The sequence below is a fragment of the Xenopus tropicalis genome, chromosome 1 (genome assembly GCF_000004195.4).
Source record: "Xenopus tropicalis strain Nigerian chromosome 1, UCB_Xtro_10.0, whole genome shotgun sequence".
Lineage (NCBI taxonomy): Eukaryota > Metazoa > Chordata > Amphibia > Anura > Pipidae > Xenopus > Xenopus tropicalis.
Genome location: NC_030677.2, coordinates 134,299,435 through 134,316,560, shown reverse-complemented (window position 1 = coordinate 134,316,560; position 17,126 = coordinate 134,299,435). Strand labels below are relative to the sequence as shown.

At 36.6% G+C, this 17,126-nt stretch overlaps 1 protein-coding gene across 2 annotated transcripts in view; it reads left to right on the top strand.

Moving 5' to 3' along the window:
* Positions 1-5,681, top strand: part of slc28a3 (solute carrier family 28 (concentrative nucleoside transporter), member 3) — a 28,374-nt gene extending 22,693 nt beyond the window's left edge. For both annotated transcript variants that reach the window (XM_002934977.5, XM_031890936.1), the window contains 5 exons: positions 554-751; positions 1,512-1,593; positions 2,760-2,858; positions 3,614-3,737; positions 5,190-5,681. In XM_002934977.5, the coding sequence (XP_002935023.2) occupies positions 554-751; positions 1,512-1,593; positions 2,760-2,858; positions 3,614-3,737; positions 5,190-5,316 (630 nt within the window). In that variant the 3' untranslated portion in view covers positions 5,317-5,681. The remainder of the gene's footprint in view (positions 1-553; positions 752-1,511; positions 1,594-2,759; positions 2,859-3,613; positions 3,738-5,189) is intronic.
* The last annotated feature ends 11,445 nt before the right edge of the window (positions 5,682-17,126 follow it).

The window sequence follows — 17,126 nt, the reverse complement described above, 5'->3', positions numbered from 1 at the left end:
CTATAACATAAGTGTCATTTTAATTCTTACTGCAGGTATGGGACCCTTTATCCAGAATGCTCGGGACCTGATGTTTTCCGGATAATGGGATCTTTCTGTAATTCAAATCTCCTACCTTAAGTCTGCTAATGAAATTATTTAAACAGTAATTAAACCCAATAGGATTGTTTTGGCTCCAATAAGGGTTAATTATATCTTAGTTGGGATCAAGTACAAAGTACTGTTTTATTATTACAGAGAAAAAGGAAATCATTTTTAAAAATGTGAATTATTTGATTAAAATGGAGTCTATGGGAGATGGCCTTTCCATAATTTGGAACTTTCTGGATAATGGGTTTCCGGATAAGGGGTCTGATACCTGTACTAGCCTTGAAAATCAGAACAGTGCTACTCTATGCTTCTCAAAAATTTTTATTGGAGATGTTATTTGTTACTTTTATCTCCACCCACAATGGTGCTACAACTGCCTGCTTCTACATAACATAGCTGATTGTTTATCATCAGGATGTATTAAGATTTCATGTTTCATTAACCTGGTTCATTAATTGCACAGGTAATATGTTCCTATGTCTTCATGCCATTTTCTTTCATGATGGGTGTGGACTGGGAAGACAGTTTCATAGTTGGAAAACTTATTGGATACAAGACATTTTTCAATGAGTTTGTTGCTTATGAATACCTTGCTGGATTGATTAATAAACGAAAGGAAAGCGGACCTATGTATATCGAAGGAATAAAGCAATATATGTCAGTGAGTATCACAACACAGACTTGCATTGTTAAGCCAGAATCCAAGTATATCCATAACACCTTCGAAACCTAAACCTTAGAGTGAATCATTTAATAAATATGCAGCACTGGCATCATCAGTTGACCGTATAGTCCTTTGGCTGTGGAACATGTGAATCACCTTCACAAAAAATGTTATGACCGGAAAATCTGTTAAAACTCTTTTAATTTCAGAAAGGCAAAATTATAAGGGATTCATGTAGTTGAGGCTAAAAGTTAGCCTCTAATGGGCTCATTTATCAACATTTGAATTCAGGTTTTTGCCACAATTTTATTTTTTTGGGGGCTAAAACTCATGAATTCAAATTAAGGCTTTCCAAACTTGAAGTTTTGATATTTATTAAGCGCAAAAATACACAAATGCAAAATGTTGCCATCTAAACGCTTGCAAGTTCATGTAAAAGTCAAGGGGAGTTATCCTAGAGAAAGGTTTTTTAGTTCAATTCCAGTTTTTACAGTACATTTTTTTGAGTTTTAGACAAATTGAAAATGATGAATGTAATGTGAATTTGATGCATTCAAGTTTGTAGATTTTCAAACATTTTAATTTTTATAATATTTTATTTCACAGTTTTAGTTCATTTGTAGACTGTACTTTTATAATGAATAAGGATGATCCAAGAATTGTTTAGCTGAAGGCAAAAATACCTTTTTAGATGGCCTTTGATTTATCTATTTGTTTGTACAAAAATAAGATATTTTTGGTTTATATATTTTAATAGATTCGGTCTGAAACAATCGCAACATATGCCTTATGTGGATTCGCAAACTTTGGCTCCTTGGGAATTACTATTGGTGGCCTAAGTATGATCAGTGCATGCTTTATTTTTATATGTTATTATTTTGCATTAATAATACTAAATTTAAACAGTTAAAATTCTAATATCCTCTAAAGCATGTCCCTAATCTACCACCATATTGTGCACATGGATCCTTATTTGCACATTTTCATTTACATATAAGAGTGAAAGCTGCTATAAAGAAGTGCAGTCTACTTTAGGAACAGTAACACCAAAAAATTTATATATTTTAAAGAAATTAAAATATAATGTACTGCTGCCCTGCACTGGGAAAAGTTGCGTGTTTGCTTCAGAAACATTACTAGAGTTTATATAAACCCTGGTGTGTAGCCATGGGGGCAGCCATTCAAAAGAAGAAAAGGCACAGGTTATATAGCAGCTAACAGATAAACCCTGTAGAATACAATGGTGTCTTATCTGTTATCTGCTATGTAACCTGTGCCTTTTCTCCTTTTTTCCAGCTTGAATGGCTGCCCCCATGGCTACACAGCAGCTTATTTATATAAACTATAGTAGTGTTCCTGAAGCAAACACCCCAGTTTTACCAGTGCAGGGCAACAGTACATTTTATTTCAATTACTTTAGAACACTTTCATTTTTTGGTGTTACTGTTCCTTTAATAGTGGTTCAGAAGTTTTCCTTTGCTGTATAAATATAGCTATCACAATGTCAGTTATAATTTTACCAATTATATCAATTATTTTGTTAATGGCCTGTGTTTCTCTGTAGCAGAAATAACCTTCCAGCTAAATGTAACAACAAAACACAGTTTACTAGCACTGAGCAATTTGTCTTATTGCAGTGACTGATAGCAACCAATCAGCAGTCAGCATTAATCAGTTTTAATGCTCTCTTCTTACTTCTTTTAAGCGAAACAAAAAAGTGCAACATGTATAACAGTTGGTGGACTATAAATCCCAACATAGCTTAGCAGACCTTGAGGCATAATAGTAATAAACTGCTGCATGACACTTGCGAGAATTGCCTCCACCCACTTCTGGCTGCTGGCTCGAAATTATTTTATCCTGGCTATAATTTAACTTGTGTAAATGATATAATCACATTATTTATTTAATCTGGATTCCTTTAGTGTAAATGCAGAGTTGTTTACATATCATGTCTTCAAAGATAACTGCACATATGTATTATTTTCTCTTTTCATTTACTCAGGCTCAATGGCTCCCAGCAGGAAAGGTGACATAGCAAGTGGTGCCATTAGGGCTATGATCGCTGGCACAGTTGCTTGCTTTATGACGGCTTGCATTGCAGGTATTTTAATTCATATAAGTTTGCTTTTGTATTTGTCTTTTTTTAAATATAAATAGCTATTTTTACTGTACAATATTATATGCACAAATAAACATTTATTGAAGGAATAGTTTACATTGTAACTTTCTACTTCTAAACTAACTTGTCACATCTCATAAACAAACTAAGGTAAAGTGCAAAAAAAGTGGCACAAATAACCAAATCTGCAATGCACTGTTCTTTGGCAGCATACTTGCAGCTGCTGCAGTCCCGTGGCCTTCAGAGTAGTATAGTCACATTTGGCTGCTAGTTGGCCCTGCATCTTAAATATACTGACACCAGATATGAAACCTTTTTACATCATAACAATGTCTTTGCATGCTATTTATAATTTTGCCATAAAAGAATTTGCTCAATGCTTTTACATTACCTTTCTGATCCCCCATGTTCCTCTATGAGGGGGCTGCCATATTTGTGCAGCAGTAGTCCATTAGCATTGGAAGCTATAACTGACAGGTTGAGAAAGGACAGTCAGGTTGGCAAAACAGTCGGGTTTAGGAACTTCCAGTAACAATTACTTACAAAAGCAGCACTATCAGCAAAGAATAGTCAACATGACCCTCAGGTAACTTTTTATGCAGATTCATATTTTAGAAAGTAATTTTTCATGTCAGTATCACTTTAAGGGCTTTTAATGGGTGCACCCATATTGTACATTATTGAAATGTATAGTATACCCTAAACAATAGTTTTCTTTTTAATCACATATTTTTCAGGGTTATTAACCCAACCAGTCGAACAATTCACATGCAGAGAACTGTTGGAAAGTTCACTTCTCAACACAAGTTCACCAGTCAACTCAACAGAGGTAGTGGACTGCTGCGTGGGACTTTTCAAATGGTACGGTATACACATAAATGCACTATTTTATTGCAAACTACATTTTTTTAAAACAATTCCTATGGGATTTTTTAGAAACGTACTGGGTTAATTGTCTGTGGTGACCTCTAATCTCACATTTTGATAAATCTGCCCTTAAGCTTTGCAAACTAGTATAAATTCACCACTATGTTAGTAATGCAATTCATGATTAATTTATAACTGTCATGTTGTTTAATATAATGTAAAGTTCCTATTTTATTTTGAACCTAATAAAAATAGTTTAAACATATATATATATATATATATATATATATATATACGTATATATATACATTCTGTGAGTCACAAACTATTATATGTGTGGAAAAAACTGATCTTGGAATAAGGTAAAGTTTCTCTATGTGCCCAGTAGAAGAAAATGTGAATCAGGTCAAAAGCGTCATTAGTGATGTCATGTGTCACATTCTTTATTGTAACTTATGTATCATAAAAAATAATGTGCCCTACTGTAAAGTAAAGGGTTATCAGATCATGGAGACCCTAATGTGGCTTCTTATATCTTAATATTGAAAACAACATTTGACTTTTTATTTGACCAATTACAATTACACAAAGGCATCTGTAATACTCCCAAAACCCTACTTGCTCTCTAGCAAGCCCACCCCCTTTTGAAGTTTGAAATTCACTGTTGTCCAATGGAAACTAGCACCACTAGTAGGTATAATGTAGTCGTTATATTATTATTTCAAGTTGTCATATGGCACAGGTAGTATCACTAAATACTATGTATTACTGATTACATTACTAGGCATAATTTAGAGTATTATATACATATTTTTATTATTTAAATAACAAATTCAAAGGAGGGGATTAAATGAACATATAGCCATAAAAAAGGATTCAAACACTTCAAGTACAGTGGTAGTTTTTCGGTTAACTGAATATAATAAAGCTGGAAAAAATATAAAAAGATTTTTGTAAATCCACTTTTTTTTAAAGTCTGTGACTTGCTTTTGCGGAATGGTAGCATCCAATATATTTTTAACAATGGTTCAAACACCTTCCACAGTTTTCTTAATATTACAATTAATTTAGTTAAAAAAGTCACAAAAAAAGTCAAACACCAACTATGCTCTTTATTGAGGACAGTAAAAGACTATCCTTGGAAAAAGAACCCAGTTGGTATTTAAAAGTTGGATTTTTTTCAATAAGGTCCGAAACGTTGGATACAATATAATTAACGTGAGCTGGAGTGCAGGTCCATTGCATCAGGATAGATAGAAAAAAATTTAATTATGTATATATTATTTTAATGTACCTATATTTAGAGCATAGCAGAATATGTTGATGCTTAATAAATAAATGTAATAAAAAAAAAAAAAAAAAAATATATATATATATATATATATATATATATTTAGGAATGTTATTACACAGAGAAATACCCTTTTATTTTTCTTTCTACTTTAGGGTGGTTGCAGATGGGCCCTCAAATGTTACAATTGGTGGAAATCACAGCATGAGCTTACTCAGCGGTTGTTGCCAACTGGTGCACTCTCCATCCTTAAATTGTAGTTGGTTTGTTCTACTCCAATAGAATGGACTTTTTTTTATTATGATTGCAATTGTAGGAGAGGATCTACAGACAGACAGACATTCTCTACAGTGAGAACATAACAATAGTATTGTAATTAGTATTGCTCATTTTTTTTTTACTTTTCTAAAAACCATTGCAATAAAAATGCTCTAGTCTAGGGCATTTATTCTCATTTTTTATGTTTATATAAATGAGATCACAAATATCTAAAAACAAGTTTCTGTTATGAGTATGTTGCATTTTAGATGGAGAAATGGTGAAGGAAAATAATCTTTCCAGCATCAGTTTATTTTCCTTCATACAGATTTTTACAATGTGTGAATATTTCAAGACAACCCATTAAATTAAGTGTTTTGTTTATAAGACAGAAAAGGCTGCTCCTTCTCTTCAATCTATTTGGTCGTCTGCTTGTCTGAGCTTTCACCTACTGGAAGCAATGCTCGGTGCTACTGTGTGGTTTATAAGAAATATGGTTTCTTTGGGAAATAGCTTCCATGGGCTTTATATATTAACTGAAAACTATAAGAGTTTAATAAGAATAAGAGTGCATTTTGAGTGTTATGGGACATATTGTCCAGGTTTCCCAAAAAAACATACTAAGCCAAGTCTAGCAAGCCTTGAAAGGAAGATATTCTTCATACAGATATATGATAGAATAGTTACACAAAAGGATCTGTGAACCCCACTCCGGAGGAAACTTAAAATCTTTTTATGTAGGCAAAATATGGTCTGAATGGCATGGGGTGGGAGGGCAGAAGACAATCAATGTGGCTGAATGCAGGCAGTACTGTATTTATGCAGAAAGTGCAGGTGTTTGCCTTCCTCTCCAGAGTGTGAGGATCTCCGTCTGGCAGCGATTAACCACAGTCAGGGTGCAACCACTGCACCTGTATTATTGCACTTTTCATCCTGCCCTATGAATGATACATTACCTCTTATGTCATATATTAACATTTCTATCTGATGATGTAAATGTTTTACATACATGTACAAAAATTAGCTACTGGTTTAAACATAATATTGTTTTCTAAAAGGAACTTTAGATTTTGAAATATTCAAATCTCTAACATAGGTCGTAATTGGGGTTGAAAAAAGACTCAGTCAAGTGCAATCCATTATTTAAATGATATCTACATCGATCCTAAATGAGGCAAAAAAAGCAAAAGCAGGAGTCTTTCTGAAGCATCTGTGTGACCCTAGACCAATCAGTGCTCAGTATAATTTGTCTGTCTATTCATTGTGACTTGTGTGTGTGCTCATTCATTTCTTGTATTGTGGCTGAATGCACTGCGACTGAATGTCAAAGAGAGCAGATGGAAACACACCTACTTCACCATCTGCTCCCTGGCATTCATCTGCTTACAGCTTCAAGCCTACTGCATTTGCTGCATATTTCTTTGTAGTATCAGAAACATATCTCATAACATATCACAGTAATAACTAGGGCATGTATAGATATTAAAGTAGCGCAGATTATTTACAATGGAATAAATCAGAATTTTTTAAAAAAAAAAAAGATTTTTTGACATGACATTTTTACTAATTGTTACATTATTTGGTAGTCAATAGGATTGCCACCTTGCCATTATTTTACCTGCCTGGCCAATAAATATGATGCTTGATGACAATTAATCTTCAGCCATCATATTTATATACTCAGAAAAGGTGGCAATCTAACTAGTTTTGGGGTTCAATCTCAGTTGCCAATTTAAAACTACACACCTAATGTAATATCTTATTTGTTCTTTGTGAGGGTATAACCAACCTATATTATTGTATAATTTATAATAGTGCTTTGTTTGGTTTCATATACATAAATATATACCCCCTATACTCTCCTTAATCTTGTTGTCCTTTGCCAGTTGCAGGACTGTCTCAAGCCAAGTTAAATAAATCTTGAAACAAGGATGCTAAAATAAAATATGATTATTATGCATTACATTTTTGAATGATACTGCCATGTCATATTTTTAAGACGAATACAAAATCACCTGTCTATAATTCTGGAACTCTTGGTTATACACACTGCTACATTTTTGTACTTTTTTCTGTAATCGTAGTGGAAAAACAACTCCCACAAACACTGCTGACCTTTACAACACAGTCATTAAAATGTATGCTATGATTTCCCATAACAACACGTGCAGACATCAGTATCATTTTCCAGTGCAGGCATCAAAAAATCCAAAACAATTTCTTCCAAACAAAGTAACATACACAAATGTCATTTTTTTAGAACATTGACAGAAGCTGTCTCCTGAAGTAACACTTCATATTACTACATATAAAGCATAATATATTTTATAACAATTTCTCTTTATTTCAGAAGAAATATAGCTACTATAATTAAGGAACCTTTGGGATGCAATGGACATATAGCAATGTCTATGGTTTGGCAGTCACGTGTTAAATTCTTTATTTGCAAACCCAGGCAAAGAAAATCAGCAATTCCAGTTTCCTTTTCTTTGCTTTGCTGCCATCACCGGTTGGGGGGCATTAATGAATATGACCTTTCTACATATTAGGCCCTACTGCCTCTGATTCTTTAAAACATATTTTGAAAATAAATAAAATATATTTTAAAATATATATATATGGCAGGATTCCCTTGAAATAGTTGAAGAGTTTGAAATGTTATTGTTTGCATTTAAGATGTATCTCAATTGTGTGTGTAATCTGAGCAAATACTGAATTATGTGTTTTTTTTGCTATGCAAAATGTGTGATACATTTTGTGCCCTTCCAGGGGACCACAGCTTGTATGCAATTTTTTTTTGTTTATATGCTAACACAAGGCCTTTTTGATGAGAACTACATAGTAGGTGTTTGTAGACCTTAGTATAGTTGTTAGTACAGAGCTGTCAATTACCCATTAGTCAAACAATTCAAGCACAATGTATTTCGTTATCCAGATGCACCTATAACATAAAATGCTACTTAAATGGGTTTCACAATACCGTGGTGGCATTGGGCTGGGGTCCTATGTTTCAGCCAGGGCAAAGTTGTTTCCATGCTTCTGTGGGTTTCTTCTGTGTACTCTTGTTTACTCAAACTCTCCAGAAAACATACAGGCAGGTTAATTGGCTCTGATAAAAAAATGACTATAGTGTGTGTGAATGTGATAGGGACCTTACAGATGCTTCAGCAGCACAGGTACTGATGTGAACAATGTATCATTTCTGTAAAGCACTGTAGAATATGTTGGCCCTATATAAATAAAAAGCTAATAATAAAAAAAATCCAATTTGAAGCTTGCAGCACATGAAATCTCTTTCAGCCAGCAAAGAAATGTCCTCTGTCCCACACGCCTTCTATCATTTATATGAACCGCCACTTGTAGCAGATGTTTTATTTCTTTCAAATCTTTATTTGTCTTTTCTTGAACCCTTTTACATTTTGTTTTTGTTAAGCAAAAAACAAATATATGGGCATAAGCAATCATTTTTACTTTTAGTAACACAGACCAATGCTTTAAATCAAACAAAGCTCTCACTAAAATTAAACATTTATACACATATGTTCTTTCCATGTGTGTCAGTAGATGGCAGAATTTCACTCCCGTATACTCTCTGGCTATTATGCAGAAGATATAATTATGAGCCAAATGTCAATGCCCTGCACAAGAACAGCTTATCCATTTAGTAAAGGTGAAGCGTGGCTGCACAGGAAACGAAAATATGCTGCATTTAACCACCATTAACTGGATGAAAATAACAAACGGTGGTACACTGTAGGTGGGTAATATTACTGGATCACTTTAGGTTATTATACAACTTGGGAAGTGAAGTAAACTAGATTCGGCCCTGTGAGGGAATAGACCAACATTTAAGCTTTTTAAATCTCTAAGGCCTGTTGCAATTTTACTGCCAGCATTGTGGGATTTGTTACCATCAGATAATACAGCCATTAGTATAAAATTGCCCAGTGTCCTCAAGAGTAAGTGCATTTATGTAATTGAGTCAAGTAGAAAACATACCGTGCTTACAGAAATACATGTTCTACATAGTGCTCAACAGTTGTTTATCTCATGCTCTTAAATCTTCTTTTGGAACATGTAAGAGGTAAACATCCCAGTTAATTATACAAAAGCAAAGTACAAAGTAGCTGCTGTACATAAGTTGTTATAAAGCTAGTAAAATGTAGAATTAGTTTTTGTTGGCTAAAGCAATGGTTTAAGAGAATACGTATTAAGAAATAAAAAAAAATCCAAATCTCCAATTTTTTCATTTAATTAGGTACAGTGTATACTGCAGAATGCTAGATGTAAAGATTTAGCATTCATGACTATAACTCTTATATATATATATATATATATACAAAATAGGCAGACAGACAGACAGAAACCTTTACAACTGTAGAATTTATTTAAAAATTCTGGGGTTAATACTAGTCTTGCTTACAGTATCTCTTACTTCTGTAATTCAGGAATTGTATAGGACAGCAAATAAATATTCACCCAAAATCTCACTCCAGCTGATTTTCTGCCTAGTCTTTCAGGAATATCTATTGCAGAAAAAACAAAGTCACACTACAGGGCTCACGAGTTCAGTTGCACCCTGCAATTTCCCCACAATTAGCTTTGAATAAAACCGCTTTCATTAAACATATTTGTATTAAAATGTGCTTTTCGCACTTCCATATAGTTACTAGGTGCCACTCAGCCCTTCTTGCCTTGTGTTCCAAATTGACTGCAGTTGCGCCTATTGCGCCTGGAGCAGTAGCACCCGGGTTCCCTTGAATTGCTTAAAAACAATTATATAACATAAAACTACTTGTTGTACAGTTAATATGAAAAAACAGCCTTTTAGCTGTAAATAAAGTTTTAGATATGACTAGAGTGCGTAACAGACGTTTTAACATTTGACAAAATGGGAGGAATTTGCAAAAGTGGAGATGGAATTTTTTAAAGTAAAAGTGGTACTAAAAGTGATCTGTAAATACAAAAAAGAGTGTACATACATTCTAAGTATTTATAAACAGAAATACACCTAAAGAAAGAAACTTTTGTGAATATGTTGTTAAAATGACAAAAACAGAGATAAAAAAAATGACATTTTTTCCCAACATTTTTAAAATGGAGTAAAGCTTAGTGTATATCTTCCCCCTGCCCTCAGCTCTGCATTGCTTCCTTCAGTCTGCATTCATCTCATTTTCAGAGGCAGTATAGGGGGCTTATTAGCTTATTATTCATGTGGATTAGCAGCCTTTGGGAAGAGTACAAGCACATTTTCTGTCTAACCCTTGCATAGCAATGTGTATGAAAAAAAAGTTCATTTTATGTCCTATATAAAATTAGCATTTTGACAACATAAAAACGCATATTTTTACCTCACATTTGCAGTATGTTGCTAGTTGTTGCATAATAAATATCAGCAATTTGGTTGAATATGTTGTATGTATCTTTATTGTAAGGGGAAGTAAAGACACCCTGGCAAATATTTAGTTTTAGTACCAGTACACAGCCCCTTACCTAACTGCCATCATAGCATATTCAAAACTACAGCGCTGCTCAGCAGTGTGAGCCACCACCTCTAGCTTTGTCACTTTTGTTCCCAACATCCATCTTGGTGATCAGCAAGCAGGAAGCAAAAGTGGGATCTTGGGCCACAGGTAAAAGTGTGGGGGATCTGTGCACTGGTGATAAAACTATATACTGTATTTGCCAGGAGGTTTTACTTCTGAATTAACAGGACAATGCCTACTGGATATAACTCAAATAGCACAGCATTCGTCAATTGAGAGATGAGAAATTAACTGAAATTTTAGGTGATAAAAATTGTGTTCTCCCATTTTGGCCTTTAAATGGGACATACAGCAAGAAATATACAATACAATTTCACAGTGGAGCAAAACATGCTAATCAACATAAAACAAAGGTATCAGTTTGTTTATTTTTGTACCTTTTGGAACAAATATAGATTAAAAAGGCAGAAAACAGCAGTTAATAAGCCCCTTTCACATACTTCATGTCCAAGGTGAGATTTCATGTACAGAAATTGCAGCTCTTGTTCTGCAGTTAGTTACCTATATACACTAATATGCACAGACCATTTATCATTAGCTGGAGGAAGTTTTTTTTAGGAGATAAAATGTGTTTAAAACATTTTTTTCTGCATTACTACAAACTTTAAGAAAAAATATTATAACTAAAAAATCAGTATTATCTAAAATGTCCGTATAAAAAGCTGAATTCACACAAGCAGAGATAAAGGTTTGTTAATATGGTGGGAAATGTGACAAATCTGCATTTTTATTTTGTCTCAATATCATTACTTTTGTAAATTCCCCCAATATATTAAAAATTAATGGTATAATTTAAGCTGTTTATATTTTTTACAATCAAGCCAAGTTGATCAGCACTGAACAGAACTTGGCTTTTATAAGGGCATAGGGGTGCCTGAAACAGAACTTAGGGCGAAGTGTTCCTGCGCTTTTCTGCCTGGCTGAGAGAAGCAGATCCGCTTGGAAAACGTTTGCTTTTGCGTTTTCCAATCCGAGCGCCGATCTGCTCTGCTCTGTGTGTGTGCTCACTCTGGCTATTGCTATAACTATTAATGCACACAAACAGAGCGGCGTATGGAAGCGGATCCGCTTCTCTCAACCAGGCAGGAATGAGCAGGGCTGAGAGAAGCGGATTAACGATTCGTCTGCTCTCACCCTTAGACATTAGGGTTAATTTTCAACTGCTTGTGCTGGAAACAGAGCAGAGAGATAAGGGATGCAAAAGTGCTCATTCGGGTTGGACTTGCAGCAGGTGCACTGTCCCACTCTGGTGCAAGGTGCAAAGGTGTCAGCAAGTCCCTGGTTGTGCCTCTAGATGGTGTTTCTGATTCTCTACCTGGACCCAGAATTGACATATACTATGTAACCATTGTGCATAGCCTACTAAAATTTGTTCTCTTTAAAATCAGAGAACCTTGCTGTAAAAGTGGCAGGAAACTTTAAAATGGTAATTTCATGCTTTTTCCTCCATCATCAACCTCAGAGCAGGATATAATCCACAAATGTCTTCTAAGAAATTAAAATTTCGCAGTAAAGAAAAAAGAAAAGAAACTCTTTTCCATCTTGCATACTAAACTATTGTCAAAGGAAGATCATAAATTTGGTCCATAGAGGCACCCTCCCCCTGCCTCTGTCTATATAGTGTTCGATCTCACGTAAGGAATGTACATAGAAATGAAAATATGCAACATTTGCTCTCTGTATAAGGTGACAATATAGTTTGTATAATTGTTCCTTAATTCAGTACTGGCTCCACAACAGCTGCAGATTCGCTGTTTAGGTAAGCTATTGTATTAAAAGTTAAGGTAAGCTTGACAACACATTTATGAACATAAGTGCCACTGGAAAATTGTGATGAATGTCACCATGATTGTTACCCACAATAAAATGTTTTTCTAGAATGACATTGTAATACAGTAGGAACCTGCTACATAGAGTCCCTTTTTGCAAATTCTGTCCAATTTATGGGACATGTTTTCTTAATTGCATTTGTGTGGGCATGGCGTCACTTCCAAAGCACAGCATCAATAATTCTGGAAAGTCTAAAACAATGTTGTTCTCCAACTACTTAACATCCTGTCAGCATTTATTTATATTGACAGTTTCTCTTTATAAAATCCCCCTTTGAAAACATACATGCAGAAATGCCAGTGTCCCCTGTCTCTGGGGGTAGGATAGTTTCTGTATGCTTGATTAAGCAGGTCAAGAGAGATAGACTGGTAAAATTCAGGGAACTGATTACTGCTGCTCACTGGGCTCCGATCAATAAAATATAGGCAAATCTCCAGGAGACTCTTTTCTAGACAGTGGTAGCTGGCTTTTGTTATGGAATGGATTAGGTTCTGCTTAGTGCTAACCAGGAAATAACAGTCTCCACAACACTAAAAAACACAAGCGCCTATGACTACAGAAAACCAGGAACCAATATGGTGTAGTAAGTTCAATTTCGCAAACTGACACCCAGTCCACTTTAAAAACCTCAACCCATTAGCAGAAATGCCTACTTACAGACCCATAATAGGAAATGTTGTGTATAATAAATCACTCAATCTCCCCTTCACACTTAATTGCTACTTCCAAAGGGAAAATTGTATCATACTTACCGTGATTTTCCTTTCCTGGGAGTACTCCATATCAGCATGTTCCCATCCCTTATGCAATGGTAGTCTTAAAGCTCGTAACAAAGACGCCAAAGAGGGGGTGGGGGTGGCTTTTAAAGCTTTGGGGAGGATCCTTCTGATGGGGCATGGGGGCGGGGATATCCCAGATAGTGCTGATATGGAGTACTCCCAGGAAAGGAAAATCACGGTAAGTATGATACAATTTTCCCTTTTCCCTGGTCGTACTCTATATCAGCACTATCTGGGACATAGCAAGCTAATACCCAGTTGGGAGGGAAACTAGGCTCTGGCAGACTTCTGGATGGTACTGCAATAACTTTGCTGAACGTCATAGTAGCCTATCCATTGTCATGCTAACGACTTCAGGAAAAGAACCTAGCAATGTATTGAAGACTTCTAATAGGATTGGCTGATCTCAAACCCAAACCAGGAGAAAGAATGAACAGTGATACTAAGGAAAGAAGATCCTGCTAGGACCCAGACCTACACAGAGAACACACACAGTGAGTGTGACCCCAAATTGACCATCTCATCTCCACTTGGTTAGAGGTGGACAGTGCCCAAAACACCTTAAGAACAAACTCCCAGAATTTCACAAAACTATTTAGAGGCATACCATTTGACAGCTGTGAAATTCACCGCAAGTGGAAAATACCTGCTAAACCATAGCAGAGAATCCGGTCTCTATACACATCCGTATCTGAAACTAATGCAACGTGAACATCACAAGGTAGAAGATATGCATCATGAAGGAAGTACTATAGGCAGAACCCATGTGAGCCCTGTCAGACCTTTATGAGTCCTATGAGTGCTTATGCTGACCTCTTGACCGCTAGTAGCACTCTATCCCATAACAGTCTTTAAAGGTTGCTCTCATGCCGAGGTCACATACTAGAATGATAACCCTCCACAAGGGTAACCTAATTCCAGGAATCTCAGGTACTGTAATGACAAAACAGTCCCTAATTTTTGGGCTATATGCTGTCCCCTTATGGTAAACATTTGAGGATGACTGGCATAAAATGAAACAAGCAGGGCAACCCATGACTCATTACTACCTTGTTCCCTGAGCAAGCCAAGCAGAAGACATAAACGGCAATGCCACTACATATGATATACCCTGGACGGGAAGGCATAATCATAGCCACCATGCCGCTAAACTAATATATAGCATAGGAACAGGAAGACATAATCCCAGCCAATGTAGATAACTGGGTAGGAATAAGGAATGTCTTTCAAGTATGAGTTAAGGTTAGAGCTTCTAGACCTAACCAGTGTGTATGCCCTGTATCCGGACTAATCTGATGGAAGCCAAAAACACCATGAGAGAACCCTGTAGAACACGCAAGTCAGATGCCATTCACCAAGTGTATATACTACTAAAGTGATGCCTCCCTGCGGCACAGAGGAACACATGTTGCTGGGCTCTAGAATAACTGCAAACTCAGAGGAATGTTTGTTTGGCAGCATATTATGGATCATGGTTTATGCCAGGCTCAATAATTACTACAGGCCCAATGGCCCCACAGTTGAACTACAGCATGTGAGCCTAACCCTTTTGGTTCAGCTGTAGTTATAACCATAATGCATTCAGCTTGCATACCACAGGGCCCAGTGAAACTTGCAGCTTGGCCCATACATACTACCTGGTCTTAGATGTACTGCAAAAAAGACCTACAAAACCCTGAACTGGCAACAGCTTATGAGGCTTATCGATAGGACACAGTGAACCATGAATTGTGCTGCAGCTTTAGGCATGCTAATAGCACAGATAAAAGAAATGCTGGAGATAGTACTCTGTTTGGGCTGCAGATTCATAAACATGCACATTGCCCAGTACAACAAACATTCAGTCAGCTAAAGCTCTAGGTATGCTTACTGCCCAAACTGGTACCAGACTCTGGTTGCTGCAGAAACTAATGAATATTACCTTGTACCCCGGCATTTGCAGTTTAAGCATGCATAATACAGGAACTATGAATTGTGCTGCAGCTTTAGGCATGCTAATAGCACAGATTTGGAAATGCTGGAGATGCACTCTGTTTGGGCTCCAGATTCATGAACATGCACATTGCCCAGTACAGCAAAACATTCAGTCAGCTAAAGCTCTAGGTATGCTTACTGCCCAAACTGGTACCAGCCAATGGTTGCTGAAGAACTAATGATTATCTGGTACCCAGACATTTGCAGTTTAAGCATGCATAATACAGGGTTCTAAATCTTAGAAAAGTGAAAAAAAAAAAAATCTGCTGGTGATTATTGTACAGAGAAACATACAGCATAAGTATAAGAACACTTAATGGCAATGTGCCCATGCATAGCCTGAATGAAAACTACATGGCAATACACTCTAACACATATGCAGATGAATGCTAATCACAAATTAAATAATTGTGTTAAGGTGGCCATACACGAGCAGATCCGCTCGCTTGGCGATGTCGCCAAGCGAGCGGATCTTCCCTCGATATCCCCACCTACGGGTGGGCGATATCGGGGAGCATTTAGGTTAAAAAAAAAATAATTATTATTATTTTTATAATATTATAATTATAATATTATTATGTGGGCGGCAATGGGGCAGTCGGATCGGGGACCGCATCAACGAGCCGATGCGGTCCCCGATCCGACCAGATTTTCTAACCTGGCCGATCGAGATCTGGCCAATTTCAGGCCAGATCTCGGTCGGCCAGGCCGCTCTGCTCTCCCCATACACGGGCCGATTAGCTACCGAATCGGTCCAAGGGACCGATATCGGCAGCTATAGTCGGCCCGTGTATGGCCACCTTTAGTTTACAGGTAACAACACAAGCCTGGCCTGGCCTGGCCTGGCAAGGTAGGATTACAGCCCTCTGCAGTGTGCTACAAAACACCTTTAAGTGATCAGAATAAAGGGCTCTCAATTTCTATAATACTATAGCTCTCTAAGCAAACAGTTATGGCCTACCTTAGGCATCTAAAACTGGAAAGAGGTTCCTAAAGGAGGACTGATTAAAGGAAACCAGCAAACAAAATCAGTATACAGAACCTTACCTTCCCAGCCCATGGTGCTATACTCTGGGAACTCAGGATTGGAATGAGAGCCACAACACCTTTGGCTAATTACATAATTACCTTCAGCAGAGGTACTCTGGTTACACCCCAATTAGCCAGTAGGGTTATACTACAGACCCTTATACAGAGTTTTAAACATAATTAGCCAGGCTACTACTAGCTAGGCACCTGAACAACTTCAGACCTAATTCAGCAATACAATCTGGCTACAATCGTGATGGCAAAGTACTGGATCCATGTGCATACACATAATTATACCCAGCTAATGCAGATACAGATCTCAGAGGTACTTCAACTCTATAATGCCCTGACTACTATAAACACCTTCCACAGTAAGTGAAATGTTGTGCATTACCTGGTGTAGCAGCAGTAGCCATAACACCGAACTGGTGCAACTCTCTGGGAAGCTCAGCTGGAGTGTAGCTGATCACGTAATCACATTCACCTGAGGATACCCAGGAACGCATCTAATTAGCCAGTTCTTAGTAGTAACTACACTACAGTGCCCTAGTAACCATAACACAATGCGGGCAGCTGAAAGGAGTTGACGCATTACCCCATGTATCAGCAAGTAGCTATAACATAGGACTGCTGCAATCTCTGGAAAGCTCAGGTAGAGTGTAGCTTAGCACATAAT